At 37.1% G+C, this 13,263-nt stretch overlaps 1 protein-coding gene across 7 annotated transcripts in view; it reads left to right on the top strand.

Annotated features, from left to right (window-relative positions):
- The window catches only part of WNK1 (WNK lysine deficient protein kinase 1), a 161,705-nt gene that overhangs the window by 138,232 nt on the left and 10,210 nt on the right, over window positions 1–13,263 (top strand). For 6 of the 7 annotated variants that reach the window (XM_047867953.1, XM_047867947.1, XM_047867946.1 and 3 more), the window contains 7 exons: window positions 239–1,686; window positions 2,815–2,898; window positions 4,913–4,996; window positions 5,646–5,706; window positions 8,527–8,600; window positions 10,167–10,822; window positions 11,483–11,685. In XM_047867953.1, the coding sequence (XP_047723909.1) occupies window positions 239–1,686; window positions 2,815–2,898; window positions 4,913–4,996; window positions 5,646–5,706; window positions 8,527–8,600; window positions 10,167–10,822; window positions 11,483–11,685 (2,610 nt within the window). The remainder of the gene's footprint in view (window positions 1–238; window positions 1,687–2,814; window positions 2,899–4,912; window positions 4,997–5,645; window positions 5,707–8,526; window positions 8,601–10,166; window positions 10,823–11,482; window positions 11,686–13,263) is intronic. The other variant, XM_047867948.1, reaches the window with a different exon arrangement.

Genomic DNA, 13,263 nt, shown 5'->3' with positions numbered 1-13,263 from the left:
GAAAATTTTTTTAAATTTTCTTTTACCCTCGAAATAGATATTCATACAAGCTAACTTATTTTCATCAAACTGCTCTTTTACTCTGCTGTTTTAGAAAAAGCCTGTCATTTCCTCGGGAGGAGTTTTAAACCTTCTTGGTATGTGGCAGTGTTGGTAACCCAAAAACAGATTGTTAGGACAATTTTGAATCTACCCTTTTAAAATGGACTGATTATGAATTTTGTATTCTCCTTTGCAGTTGCTGCCTCAACATCCCATGGCGCTGGAATGAACTTGTCTCATTCTGCTTCATCCCTTAGCCTACAACAGGCGTTTTCTGAACTCAGACATGCCCAAATGACAGAAGGGCCCAATACAGCACCTCCCAACTTCAGTCATACAGGACCAACATTTCCAGTAGTACCTCCTTCCATGAGTAGCATTGCTGCAGTCCCAACCACAGCAGCAGCCACACCTTCAGTATCAGCCCCTGCAACTAGCAGCCCTCTTAATGACATGTCCACATCAGTAATTCAGTCTGAGATTCCAGTGCCCACTGAAAAAAGGATTGGTGGAGTTGCCACCTGCACAGGTGTGATACCGTCAAGTGGTCTCCCTGTACCTCCTATATCTGAATCACCAGTATTTTCCACTGTGGTTTCAAGCGTTACAATACCTACAGTTGTTTCAATATCAACAACATCCCAGCCAGTTCAGGCTTCTACATCTGGGAGTGTTGTTTCTAGCATAGGCACTTTGCCATCTATACCAGTTTCAACGTTAGCCTCTGCTGCGGGCAGTGCTGCTGTCTCAGGTGCTAAGCCTCCACCTGTAGTATCTCAACAAGCAACAGGCAGTACTTCTGGGGTAGCCACGTTAACATCCATTGCTGCCACCACTCCATTCCCGAGCATAGCTTCCCAGCTGCCTCTTCAGCTGAGCAGCAGCACCTCTGCTCCTACTCTAGCTGAAACAGTGGTGGTTAGTGCACACTCACTTGATAAAACATCTCATAGCAGTACAACTGGATTGGCTTTGTCCCTGTCTGCATCATCATCTTCCTCCCCTGGAGCAGGATTATCTAGTTCTGTTTCTCAGCCTGGTGGGGTGCATCCTTTGGTCACCCCATCAGCTGTAGCTTCTACTCCTGTCCTTCCTCAAGCAGCAGGACCTACTTCTACACCTTTATTACCCCAAGTACCTAGTATCCCACCTTTGGTACAACCTGTTGCCAGTGTGCCTGCTGTGCAGCAGACACTAATTCATAGTCAGCCTCAACCAGCTTTACTTCCCAACCAGCCCCACACTCACTGTCCTGAAATAGATGCTGACTCACAGCCCAAGGCTCCTGGAATTGATGACATAAAGACTCTAGAGGAAAAGCTGCGGTCTCTCTTTAGTGAACACAGCTCATCTGGAGCCCAACATGCATCTGTCTCACTGGAGACATCACTGGTAGTAGAGACCACTGTCGCACCAGGCATCCCAACCACTGCTGTTGCACCAAGCAAGCTCATGACTTCTACTACAAGTACATGCTTACCACCAACAAGTTTGCCATTAGGGACAACTGGTTTGTCAGTTATACCAGTGGTCACACCTGGACAAGTTTCCACCCCAGTCAGCTATGTGTCCGCCCCAGTCAGCACTACATCAGGAGTGAAAGCTGGAACTGCTCCATCAAAGCCACCTTTAACTAAAGCTCCAGTAAGATTCTTGTTTTGAAATAATTTGATAAATATGATTATTCTTTCCCCCAACCCCGTAAGTGCCTTTTTTCAACTCAGCCTTGCAAATTAGAAATGTAGTTATAAAGATGGCCTGGCCTATAGTAGACATTAAGTGTTTATTAAATAAGTTGAAAATTATTTTAGGATATATATATATTGAACACAAGAGACCTCCTTTTTTTGGAATATGGCAAGATTTGGGGGTTAATTATATTACATGATTTTCTAAGGCTATATAATAATCAGGTAAAATACAGACGTTCCTTCCTCATTGGCACCAGCTAAAGAAATCTGTATCCCAAAAGGAAGCTAAATGCTTCTGCTAGCAATTATACATAGTAATAGCAATTTACAATGATCTTTGTTTCAGTGAGAATGAAGCAGATTTTCTGCTTTGCTTCAGTTCCACAGGTGTACAATTTGGGGTGTACAAAAACTGGAAGTTGGTGATGAATTTCATATACAGGGAAAAAGAATCTAATCCTAGGAATAAGTTAACTAAAATGTGTTTTCTAATTCCGCTATGGTGGATTTCCTCTCATTCTCTCTTCAGTCTCTCTGATCTTCTCCAAATAACAAGGCTGTGTTTTTTCTACTATATTCTGTGCTTCACTTATCTTTCTGCATTGCCATTGATTGTAAAATTATTTTTATAGTCGGCCAGTAATAGAGGCTCTGTACAAATTGCTTTATAGTGTTAGATTTCTGATGACTTTTGTTATCAGACCTGCCCCTTGGTTATTTCTGAATTGTTTTCTCGGAAAAGTCTTTGTTTTAGGAAAAGCCTGATGATACTGTACTAAAACAGTGGCTCAAGAATAACTGTGCCTCTCATGTCCATACAGCCTTTGATTCTGTTTTCCCTAGGGAATAACCTTCCACTAAATTTTACTATTCATTTTATTAGTATGTAGTAGTAACCCCATAATAGTATCATGGTTATAATGTCCTTTATTTAAGATAGATACCAGAATATAAGCCAGATGACAATCATGCCTTAACTATAGATATATTTTATTCTTATATTTCTGCATTTGAATTAGTTGATTTACTGGCCAGTATGTAGTCTTTCTCATGGACTTGAATTTCCCTTCATTGTCTGTAGGTGCTGCCAGTGGGTACTGAACTTCCAGCTGGTACTCCACCCAGCGAGCAGCTGCCACCTTTTCCAGGACCTTCACTAACTCAGGTGCCCCAAGACTTGGCAGATTTCTTTTTGTGCTCCTACTTTTTCCTTCACAAAGCTTATTTAAATTCTCCATTGCATGATCTTGGCTTCTGGCTCCTCTTTAGTTTTGACTTAGTAACAACTTTCTCTTAAAACAGTGTATATAGCTAATGATCCAGACCTTATTTAAAGTAAGAAGCTTCGTGGTTCTTTTGTTCAAGTCATCTAGAACACATTTGATATTAATATTTTTTCATATTTTATGAAGAAAGAAAATAGCAGGGTTTACATGTTACCAGACAAATATAACTCCTGTCATTCACAGTTTTCTAGAATAGTGAAATTGCATCTGATGAATGAGATTAGGCTCTAGACCATTGTGGAAGTAAAAAATTACAAGTAATCAGAATTAACTTTGAAAGTTCCTTAGGAAAAGATAACTGATAATGCCCCTTTTCTGTGAGTTCAGTCAACCAGTTTTTTCTCTAATGTTTGACATTTCTTTCAGTGACCAACAAATAAAGTAATTGGCTTAAATATAGATGGATATAAGGGTCATGTTTCATGAAAAATATGTCTTTTATCTTTCAATACAAAACCTACACAGTTTAGTTAGCATGAGATTACTCATGCAGGAACTGAGAGCAGTGACATGAATGTGAGATTCCTGTTTCACACTCAGATCTGCTCATTGGGTCTACCCAATGGTGATCAGAATTGCCTGCAATATTTAAATTATCATTTCCCTTTTCTACCCTACCCCACCACCCCACACATTTATTTAGTTGAAGTCCCGTAAGGAAAGTAGTTATTATGAAGCCATTATAACCATGAAAAAGCTTCTGCCGTGAGCAAAGTAGTAAACATTGAAACTAAAACAGGAATTTATTTTAGAATTATATAGAAGAAAAACATAAATTGCTAACACAAGAAGTCTGAATTTATCACTTCTACAGCTGTACAGTAGAATATAAAGAACTTGCCATGATAGAGTAATAACTCCAAAGAGAACTCACTCCATCAGTCACCACATTTTGGAAAAAATACATTGTGAAAGTCTGTAAGTTAGGGGTTTTACACCTGTTTTCTCATTAAAAACATGTATTCAGACACGTATTCAGGCTCAAATGTGATGAGAAACAGCAAATAAGATGTGAGGAGGTGAGGTTTAGTGGATAATGCCTATATAGAGAGGGAGAAGGATAAATGAAGGCTGTAGAAGAATAAGTGATAGAAGCCAAAATAGATGTGGGATTATGGCCTGTATCAAAAGTAAAAAGTTACTGGCCTTGTGATGAATGGTGGTAAGACCTGGTTAACAGGTTGGAATGCCCAGACCTCCAGTTCCTTTTTGCTGCCATTTATAGGGTATAAGAAGTATAGATTAAGACCTAAAGAAAAGAATAATATCCTTGATAGTGATCAAATACATTAATGCCATCTTTTATTCATAAGGACAAGTTCTCAGAAAGATGTACCAAACTGAAAAAGAAAAAAGAAAAAAATTAATCTACCAAAATATCTTGATACATTTTTCAGAATATATATATTTTAAGTTTATTTACTAGCAGGGTGAGAGGCAGAGAGAGAAAGGAAGAGAGAGAATCCCAAGAAGGTTCTGTGCTATCAGTGCAGAGCATAATGTGGGGCTCAGTCTCATGACCCATCAGATCATGACCTTAGCTGTAATCAAGAGTCAGATACTTAACCAATTGAGTCCCCCAGGCACCCCCAGAATATATTTTTAAAGAGAGGACAGGTAGAAACTTTTGTATCACTTTAAGGAACATCAAACATAGACTTCAAAACTGTAAAAACATAAATATGACTGAATTTCTCTAAGGCTTGGGAAATTGACATATCATTCAAGCAATATAAGTTAATATTTAATATATTGAGTTTTATATTCAGTGACTAGACAGATGTTACATTGTGTCAATCTAAAGCATCAAAGAGTATTCCTTATTTAGATGAGCTATATGTAGTGCTTCTGAATATGCCAAAGACCTCTACTTATTGTAGTTGTTTCGTTCAGTCCCAGCAACCTCTGGAAGATCTTGATGCTCAATTGAGAAGAACACTTAGTCCAGAGACTGTTGTGGGGACATGTACAGTTGGGGTAAGTTTTGAAAATTTTGCCAAAATCTTTCCATAATCCTAATATATCACATTCCTAAAACATACTCTAACCTATTAATACCTTTAACACCTACAGAGTTAAAAGCATTAATTCAGAGTCTTTGCTTATTCCAGCAAACAGAAATAAAGCAGATTAAGATTAACACTGACCCAGTGGTATAACTGTGGAAAATATTTTATTGATTTGAAAGGTACTTTTCTTGTCTTGCCTCTGGTTAGAATTATACCATAGATGAATTCTATGGGTTTTGTATTTATGCTTTGGAGGAAGCTGTGCTTTAAAAGTTAACTTCTTCCTTTTAAGCTTGTGATACAATAATGTTCTGATTAAAACTATTTTTTCTATTATTATCCAAGTTATACTCTTAAGTATCCCATGAGAAAAACAAACAACAATATAGAAGCAACTCAGAATTTTTTCTTAAAATTTTTCTGTTTTTGTTTTTTTTTACATCAGACTTACTTTTAGGCTTAAAAAAAAAAGAAAACTCTGTTGGACACAAGTGTTTCTTTACATATACTATATTTCTTTTGCCCTTTATAAAAACCAGAGGAAAGGCAGCATGGCAAGAGTTTAAGAGTGACTGAAGCTAAAGATTTTGTGGTATCTGTACATATGTGTTTTGCAGCCTGTGTCCATGGTGGCTCCAGCAGCAGTTACAGAAGCAGGAACACCGCCTCAGAAGGATGGTGAGAAGCATCCTTCTTCCTCTTATGTTATACCATTTCCAGTCCTCTTTATAATTGATTATAGAGTTTACTATCTCAAAGACATTCTTAAGAATGTAGGTGTATTTGAAACAGTTTTAAAGAACAATGTTACATATTTCATAACTTAGGAACTTTAACACTAATATTTGGAACATGTAATATTAGCATGCAAAAGGTAATGATAGTTTCTCGGAATAAGACCCTTTGTTATTAGCTAGGATAGACCCTTGCTAAGAGAGAGAAGGAAATTCAGGCCTATTTTTAAAAGTTAATTTACCTTAATCTCTTGGCTTTTATGACACTAGATAGATAGAGGTAGAGATAAGCTTGACTAACATGGATGGTAGAAATACAAATATATATTGTAATCAGTTTAAACATTTTTTTTCCATTTCTGGAGTCTTTAGAATTGGCGTGTTTGTACACAGTCTCTTGGCAAAGCATATTTCCAGATTTTGTAACAACTTAAAATTGCCATGAGAACTTTTATGAGCATGCTCTTGGTCATGAGTTCATATCAGCTACTTCTTTTCTGAATTTTGTTGTAAATCTCTTTTCACTGCATCACCAGTCCCCCCACAAAGTAGGAAATTTAAAGCTTCTGTTTGCTGTCACCTTTTCTCTTAGAACCATTTATATTCAAAAGGGAAAATAATTAAACATGAGCTGTATTTATTCAGTGTGCTTTTGTGTAACACTTAATATTGTTCCTTTTGTAGTTTATCCATTCTCCTGACTACCACCTACATATGTTTCCCTGTATAACTATTAATAAGATTACCTGAATACTCAAATCTTTTCTTTCTTCCTTAAATTCTGAATTTCACTTAAAACCTCTCTAAATTATCTTCAAGGCAATTATATTCTGAATTCACTCTCATTTTAAAAGAAGTGACTTGAAAATCAATGGAGGGGCACCTGGGTGGCTTAGTTGGTTAGTGTCTGATTTCGGCTCAGGTCATGATCTCACAGTTCATGAGTCAAGGTCCGCATCGGGCTCTCTGCTTTCATTGAAAAGCCCATTTTGGATCCTCTTGTCTCTCTCTGTCTCTGTCCTTCCCCCACTCATGTGCATGCCCTCCCCACCCACCAAAAAATAAATAAACATTAAAAAAAAAATCATTGGAACAGACTAGAGAAGTTTAGAAATGGACAAACTATAAAGAAGAAATATGAAAAAGGTGGGCTTTTAAATCAGTGAGAAAATGCTAGGATATTTCAATAAATGCTTTGTGACAACTGGACAACCATCTGGAAGAAAGCTTAGATGCCAGCCTTGACCAACATAAATTCCAAATGGGTCAAAGATGAAAAATGATAATGTAAAATAGTGCTGTAACAAAACATACAAGAAATCTTTTTCTTTTCTTTTTTTTTTTTTAACTGTCTGAAGTAGGATCAACAAACTTTCTGTAAAAGGCCAGAAAGTTGTATATTTCAGGCTTTGCTGGCCATATAGTCTCTGTCACAATTACTCGAATCTCCTATTGTAACCCAAAAACAGCATAGGCCATACGTGAATGAATGAGTTTGGCTCTGTAGTCTAATAAAATTTATTTACAGAAACAAGCTGTGGGCTGAATTTGGTCCATGATCATAGTTTGCTGATCCCTGATACAGAAGCAATAATAGATTCAAAACTTTCTGCATGGAAAAAAAAGCCATGATGTCCAAAGATAAATGAAAAACTGGGCAGTGGTGGGTATTCATATCACAGAAAAGACTAGTAAGTGATAGCATTTCTGAACCTCTCATTGGTAAACTTAGAAGTTTAATAGCCACCAGTGACTTAACACAACCTCTTTAGAGATCAATTTAGTAATGTCTCTCCAAGTTTTAAATGGGTATGATTCAGCCAGCACATCCATTCTTAGGTATTCCACAGATTCATAAGAAAATACTTGGTAGAACACTTATAATAGCAAGAAGTTCTGAAAAACTTAAATGTCCGTCCACAGGAGCCTGTTTAAAATATGGTACTTTGTATACATATAGCATACATACAGACAGACATAAAACACTGCAGCCATTAAAAAGAATGAGAAATCAATATGGAATGCTAAGATACATTGTAAAAATATCAAAATCAGTGTTGTATAAAATTGAGCTTACTAGTTGTATAAAATAAAGAAAATGCTTGTATATGTCTTTATTATCTCTAGGGAAAAAACCTCAAGTGGTTGTCCTTAGAAAGGATGACCTAGGTGGCTTGAAAGTTGTTCAAAACTATTTATCAGTGATTCTGACACCTTGTACTTCCTGTTCTAAGATTTTTGCCTAAGTGTTGTATAAACCAAGTTGTCATAGATGATTTTCATTTTAAAAATGCGTCTTTGATATCCTAAGTAAAATCTCATAATTCTCTTCATTTATTTTTATCTTTGTGTTAAAGAATGAGTAATTGAATTCTTACTACCCATTAACCTTAGTTTTTATAGTATCTCTTATGTTGTAGTTAAGCCTTGAAGCTGCTTTGCTTATATGTAACTTTTATTCCTCCAAACAATAACATATCATCTGTACACGTGTACAAGGAAAAGTAGAGGACTAATGATAAATTTTCAGACTTTGACAGTATTTCACAAACAGTATCTTTCAGACTAAAGGTATCTAGTAAGGAGAGTAAATAATAACTATTTCCTTTTTGGACAAAGCCCAAGGAGATTTTCCTTGCCTCAGACCATTTTTCTCACCTCATAGGTACTTTTATTTTGCTGTATTTCTGACCAAAAGGAAAAGAAGCTAACTAAAACGAGATGCTAACTTAAGTTCTTTTTCTCCTCCATGTACTTGTTTCAGTTTCTCAAATCACAGAAGGTCCTGTCCTAGGAACTAGTTCAGGAACTGGTGTTTTTAAGATGGGACGATTCCAGGTAAGACCATTACTTTCCCTTGCCTTGATTTCCTCTTTGGGGTGAATAGGTATATAATAAAATTATTACTTACCTTTGGGACACAATTGCCAATTTGATGATATATATCTTTTTTATAGTTCTTTATCATTTTACCCTCTTAAAAATAATACATGTTTAAAAATAAACAAAACCTTCTGGGGCACCTGGCTGGCTCAGCCAGAAGAGCATGTGACTCTTGATCTCGGGGTCATGAATGTGAGCCCCACATTGGATGTAGAGATTGCTAGAAATAAATAAATATGTAAACTTTAAAAAAATAATAATAATACATGCCAATTAAAGGAATGCAGAATACTTAGTACAGTAGAGAAACAGTATACTGTCTACCCCATCTTCCTACCTACCTCCTCCACCCAGGATTACTTTTTAGGGTGTGTTTCCCCTCATTCCTTTTTCTATGTACATGTGTGTACAATTGACGCTGCTTTTCTGAATGAGATTTTATAGCTTTTTTTCCCAATCTAGTAGTTGGTTCACCTAACCCATTCTCCTATTATTAGTCATTAGGTTGTTTCAAATTTTTCTATCGTAATAAGTAATGTAACAGGAAACATTTTCTATGTTTAGGACAATTTTTTAGGATTAATTTCTGAAATGAAAATACTGAGTCAACATCAAGTGATACATCGTTTTCTTTTCCCAGGTGGTCCAACTAGTGATTTATTTATTTTTTTATTTTTTACTACTTTCACAACTGCTTTCCAGTTATTCTCATGGTAGCACTGGGAGTTGGGGATAGCAGTTGATATTTTTCTCATTTGTAAACTGAGGTTCTGAGAGTTTGTACTGGGCTGAGTTTATAATACATGGACAAATTAGAACAAGGATCTGGATTCTCCTTTTGGTCCCATTTAGTTATGTTGATTCTTGAAGCTTAGCTGGCATTTAACATTCATTGTCTTTTTTTTAATTTTTTTTTTCAACGTTTTTTATTTATTTTTGGGACAGAGAGAGACAGAGCATGAACGGGGGAGGGGCAGAGAGAGAGGGAGACACAGAACCGGAAACAGGCTCCAGGCTCTGAGCCATCAGCCCAGAGTCTGACGCGGGGCTCGAACTCACGGACTGCGAGATCATGACCTGGCTGAAGTCGGACGCTTAACCGACTGCGCCACCCAGGCGCCTCAAACATTCATTGTCTTTAATCTTTGTAGTTTTCATATTCACAGGCAACCTTCAAGATTCCATTCCCTGTTATTTATATTTCCACAAAGACATAAATCTAAGTCTTGTATATAACATGAGATCTGGAGGTAAATTATTAACTTAGTAAGCTTAGCCAGCCACTGAGAATCTGTATCTAATCTGTACATCTCAGTACAGATCTTGTTCTCTATGATGGTATTCCATTTATTTTCACAGTGAAGGTGGAGGGGCTTATGTAAAGAGATACTGACTGGGAAATAAAGTGATTCAATTTTTTTTATTGAATTTTTTTATTATTTTAATTCAATTTTTTATCATTTTAAAAATTGAATATTGGGGATTTTGTTTTTTAATCTCACTTTTGTCTCTTTCCATCAGGTTTCAGTTGCAATGGATGATGTCCAAAAAGAGGGTAAAAATAAGTCAGAAGATGCAAAGTCTGTTCATTTTGAGTCTAGCACTTCAGAGTCCTCAGTACTATCAAGTAGTAGTCCAGAAAGTACCCTGGTGAAGACAGAGCCTAATGGGATCCGTAGCATCTCATCAGATATGCCAGATAGTGCCCACAAAACTCCTGCCTTGGGAGTAAAGTCAGAAACTGGGCAGCCTACAAAGGTAGGACGCTTCCAGGTGACAACTACAACGAACAAAGTAGGTCGTTTCTCTGTATCAAGAACTGAAGACAAGATTGCTGAGGCAAAGAAAGAGGGACCAATGGCATCTCCTCCTTTTATGGATTTGGAACAAGCTGTTCTCCCCGCTGTGATACCAAAGAAAGAAAAGCCTGAACTGTCAGAGCCTTCACATCTGAATGGGCCATCTTCTGACCTGGAGGCCGCCTTCCTAAGCAGGGATGTGGATGATGGTTCAGGTAGTCCACACTCCCCCCATCAGCTGAGCTCAAAGAGCCTCCCTATCCAGAATCTAAGTCAGAGCCTTAGTAATTCGTTCAACTCCTCTTACATGAGTAGTGACAATGAGTCAGATATTGAAGATGAAGATTTAAAATTAGAGCTGCGAAGACTACGAGAAAAGTAAGTGTATTTTCTTCTGTAAAAGAATAATGGCAGAATCATAGTAAGATCTAGCTCCTGGTGCCTAGTATTCTTTTCACTGCAATATGCTTATATCTCATTTCTTTCAAACAGAGGGTGCTATGCAAAAGCTAGTTTCCTCAATGTAGTTCTCATTAGGTCTTGTATTTATAAGGACCTGTAGCATTTCTACTTCTAGAACTTCTTCAGCACCTTTGTATTATTACTATATTATTGTTTTTCTTAATAGCACTTTTTATCATTATTAACCTAATTTAATAGTCTACCAAATGAATCTAGTAATGGATGTAGATTATGTGGCAGGTTTTATAGATCATATTTGACACACTGGTCCAGAGTAGCAAATTCAGTACTCCTGTGTATGCCTCAAAAATCAGGAAATCTTTTCTCCTAACATATCATCAACTACTTGTTGGTTAGGAGCTTATTGGAATTTGGCTTGGGTAATGGAGGCCAAACAATATGAAGTAACAAACTAGAATCTCAAGGTAATAGAAGAAATTACGTTAAGTACACTGAGGGGGGAAAGATTCATGAGTAAGTAAATACTTGAATAGAGTTTAAAGAATATGTTGTTAAATCTCATTTGAACAAAAGTGATTATAATGTTTTTGATTCATGTTTGGTTATCTTTCACAGACATCTTAAAGAGATTCAAGACCTGCAGAGTCGCCAGAAGCATGAAATTGAATCTTTATACACCAAACTGGGCAAGGTTCCCCCTGCTGTCATTATTCCCCCAGCTGCCCCTCTTGCAGGGAGAAGAAGGCGACCCACTAAAAGCAAAGGCAGCAAATCTAGTCGCAGCAGTTCCTTGGGGAATAAAAGCCCCCAGCTTTCAGGTAAAAAGCCATGGACCAGGTCAGCCTTGGCTGTCCCATCTTTTGTTTCTGTCTCCTGAGTCTATATGTAACCTATTGAGCCATTTGTTGTTTTTATTAAATTTCAGAGGAGTTTGACTTTCCTAATATTCTTGCTTCCTTGACTTTTCCACTCCTTATATTTATAGTACCTCTATTTGTTGAGTCTATGGAAGGGTGAGTACTATGGCTTATTCCATTGTAACCCATATTACTAACTACCTCCATTACCCAAGCCACTTACAGTTGTTCTTAAGGATAAAAACACTTAGCATTGCCTGGTTACTCATATAATTCACATTACACCAAACTCATAGGCAATTGGAAGAAAATACTTTTAGTAAAAGTTCAGGTAAAAGAAAAAACTTTTAGTAAAAGTTCAGGTAGGTTTTTCCTTTCAGTGAATGAATTATCCATAATTGCAGCTGGGATGAATGTAAATTTCATTTAGATGTTTGGATATGCCTTAGGTGGTAATTTTCCTGATTAAAGTTTTTATTTCATTTATGTATATTGAAATAAAGAACTTGCTCGTGGCTGTAATAAAAAATAATTCATAATCTCTTGTAATGAACTACAGTTTGTCTATTTTAATGGTGATAGAATTCTTACCCTTTGGTGAAATTATGAGAATGTTAACAGATAATTGGTTGTAAAGTGAAAGACTGAAATACATTTATACCTCATAGTTGTTCTCCAGTTCTAATATAAATGTGTTGGAAAGCAGTTGCAAACTTCTTAGCAGCTTTCCATTCTCTGGAAGCTTTCAGAAACCCAAACCATTTCTCTAGTACATCAGAACCCATTCATTAGTAGAAATGTGATTATAAAGGATATCAGCTAATTTAGATCCTAATCCCAATTTTGACATACTTTTTGAGTGGCCTGCTAGTCTGCCAATTAGTAGGGAACAGAGAAATTGGTCAATTTCAAGACAGTTGACTAGGGAATAAAAGCCACTTGCCACAAATAATTTTAAATATGTATTACTCTGTAGTCATCTGCATTATTTTTGACACCACTTTTGTACTTGACCTGACACATACTTAGAAGGAAAACTAAGCAGAGACTGCCCACCAAACCTATTTGTATCCTGCACCAATTCAGTGTTACAGGTTTTTAAAAGCAATGATGGAATTGTAAAATGGAATTCTCCCATATCCACTGCGTGTTCTACTCAGCTGAGACTTGGGAACCATCTGGGTTATCTAAACTAAAAGTCTTTATGGGGCGCCTGGGTGGCGCAGTCGGTTAAGCGTCCGACTTCAGCCAGGTCACGATCTCGCGGTCCGGGAGTTCGAGCCCCGCGTCAGGCTCTGGGCTGATGGCTCAGAGCCTGGAGCCTGTTTTCGATTCTGTGTCTCCCTCTCTCTCTGCCCCTCCCCCGTTCATGCTCTGTCTCTCTCTGTCCCAAAAATAAATAAACGTTGAAAAAAAAGAAAATTTAAACTAAAAGTCTTTCGGAATAGTTACTCCAGCCCTATTGCCTATTGATTCTCATGTCATTTCTCACTTCCCCTCCCATTAGTGAGGCCTTTTGTTCTTTCATCACTTACAGCT

This window comes from Prionailurus viverrinus, chromosome B4 (genome assembly GCF_022837055.1).
Source record: "Prionailurus viverrinus isolate Anna chromosome B4, UM_Priviv_1.0, whole genome shotgun sequence".
NCBI lineage: Eukaryota > Metazoa > Chordata > Mammalia > Carnivora > Felidae > Prionailurus > Prionailurus viverrinus.
Note: the sequence above shows the minus strand (reverse complement) of the source record. Positions and strands in the feature narration are given on the sequence as shown.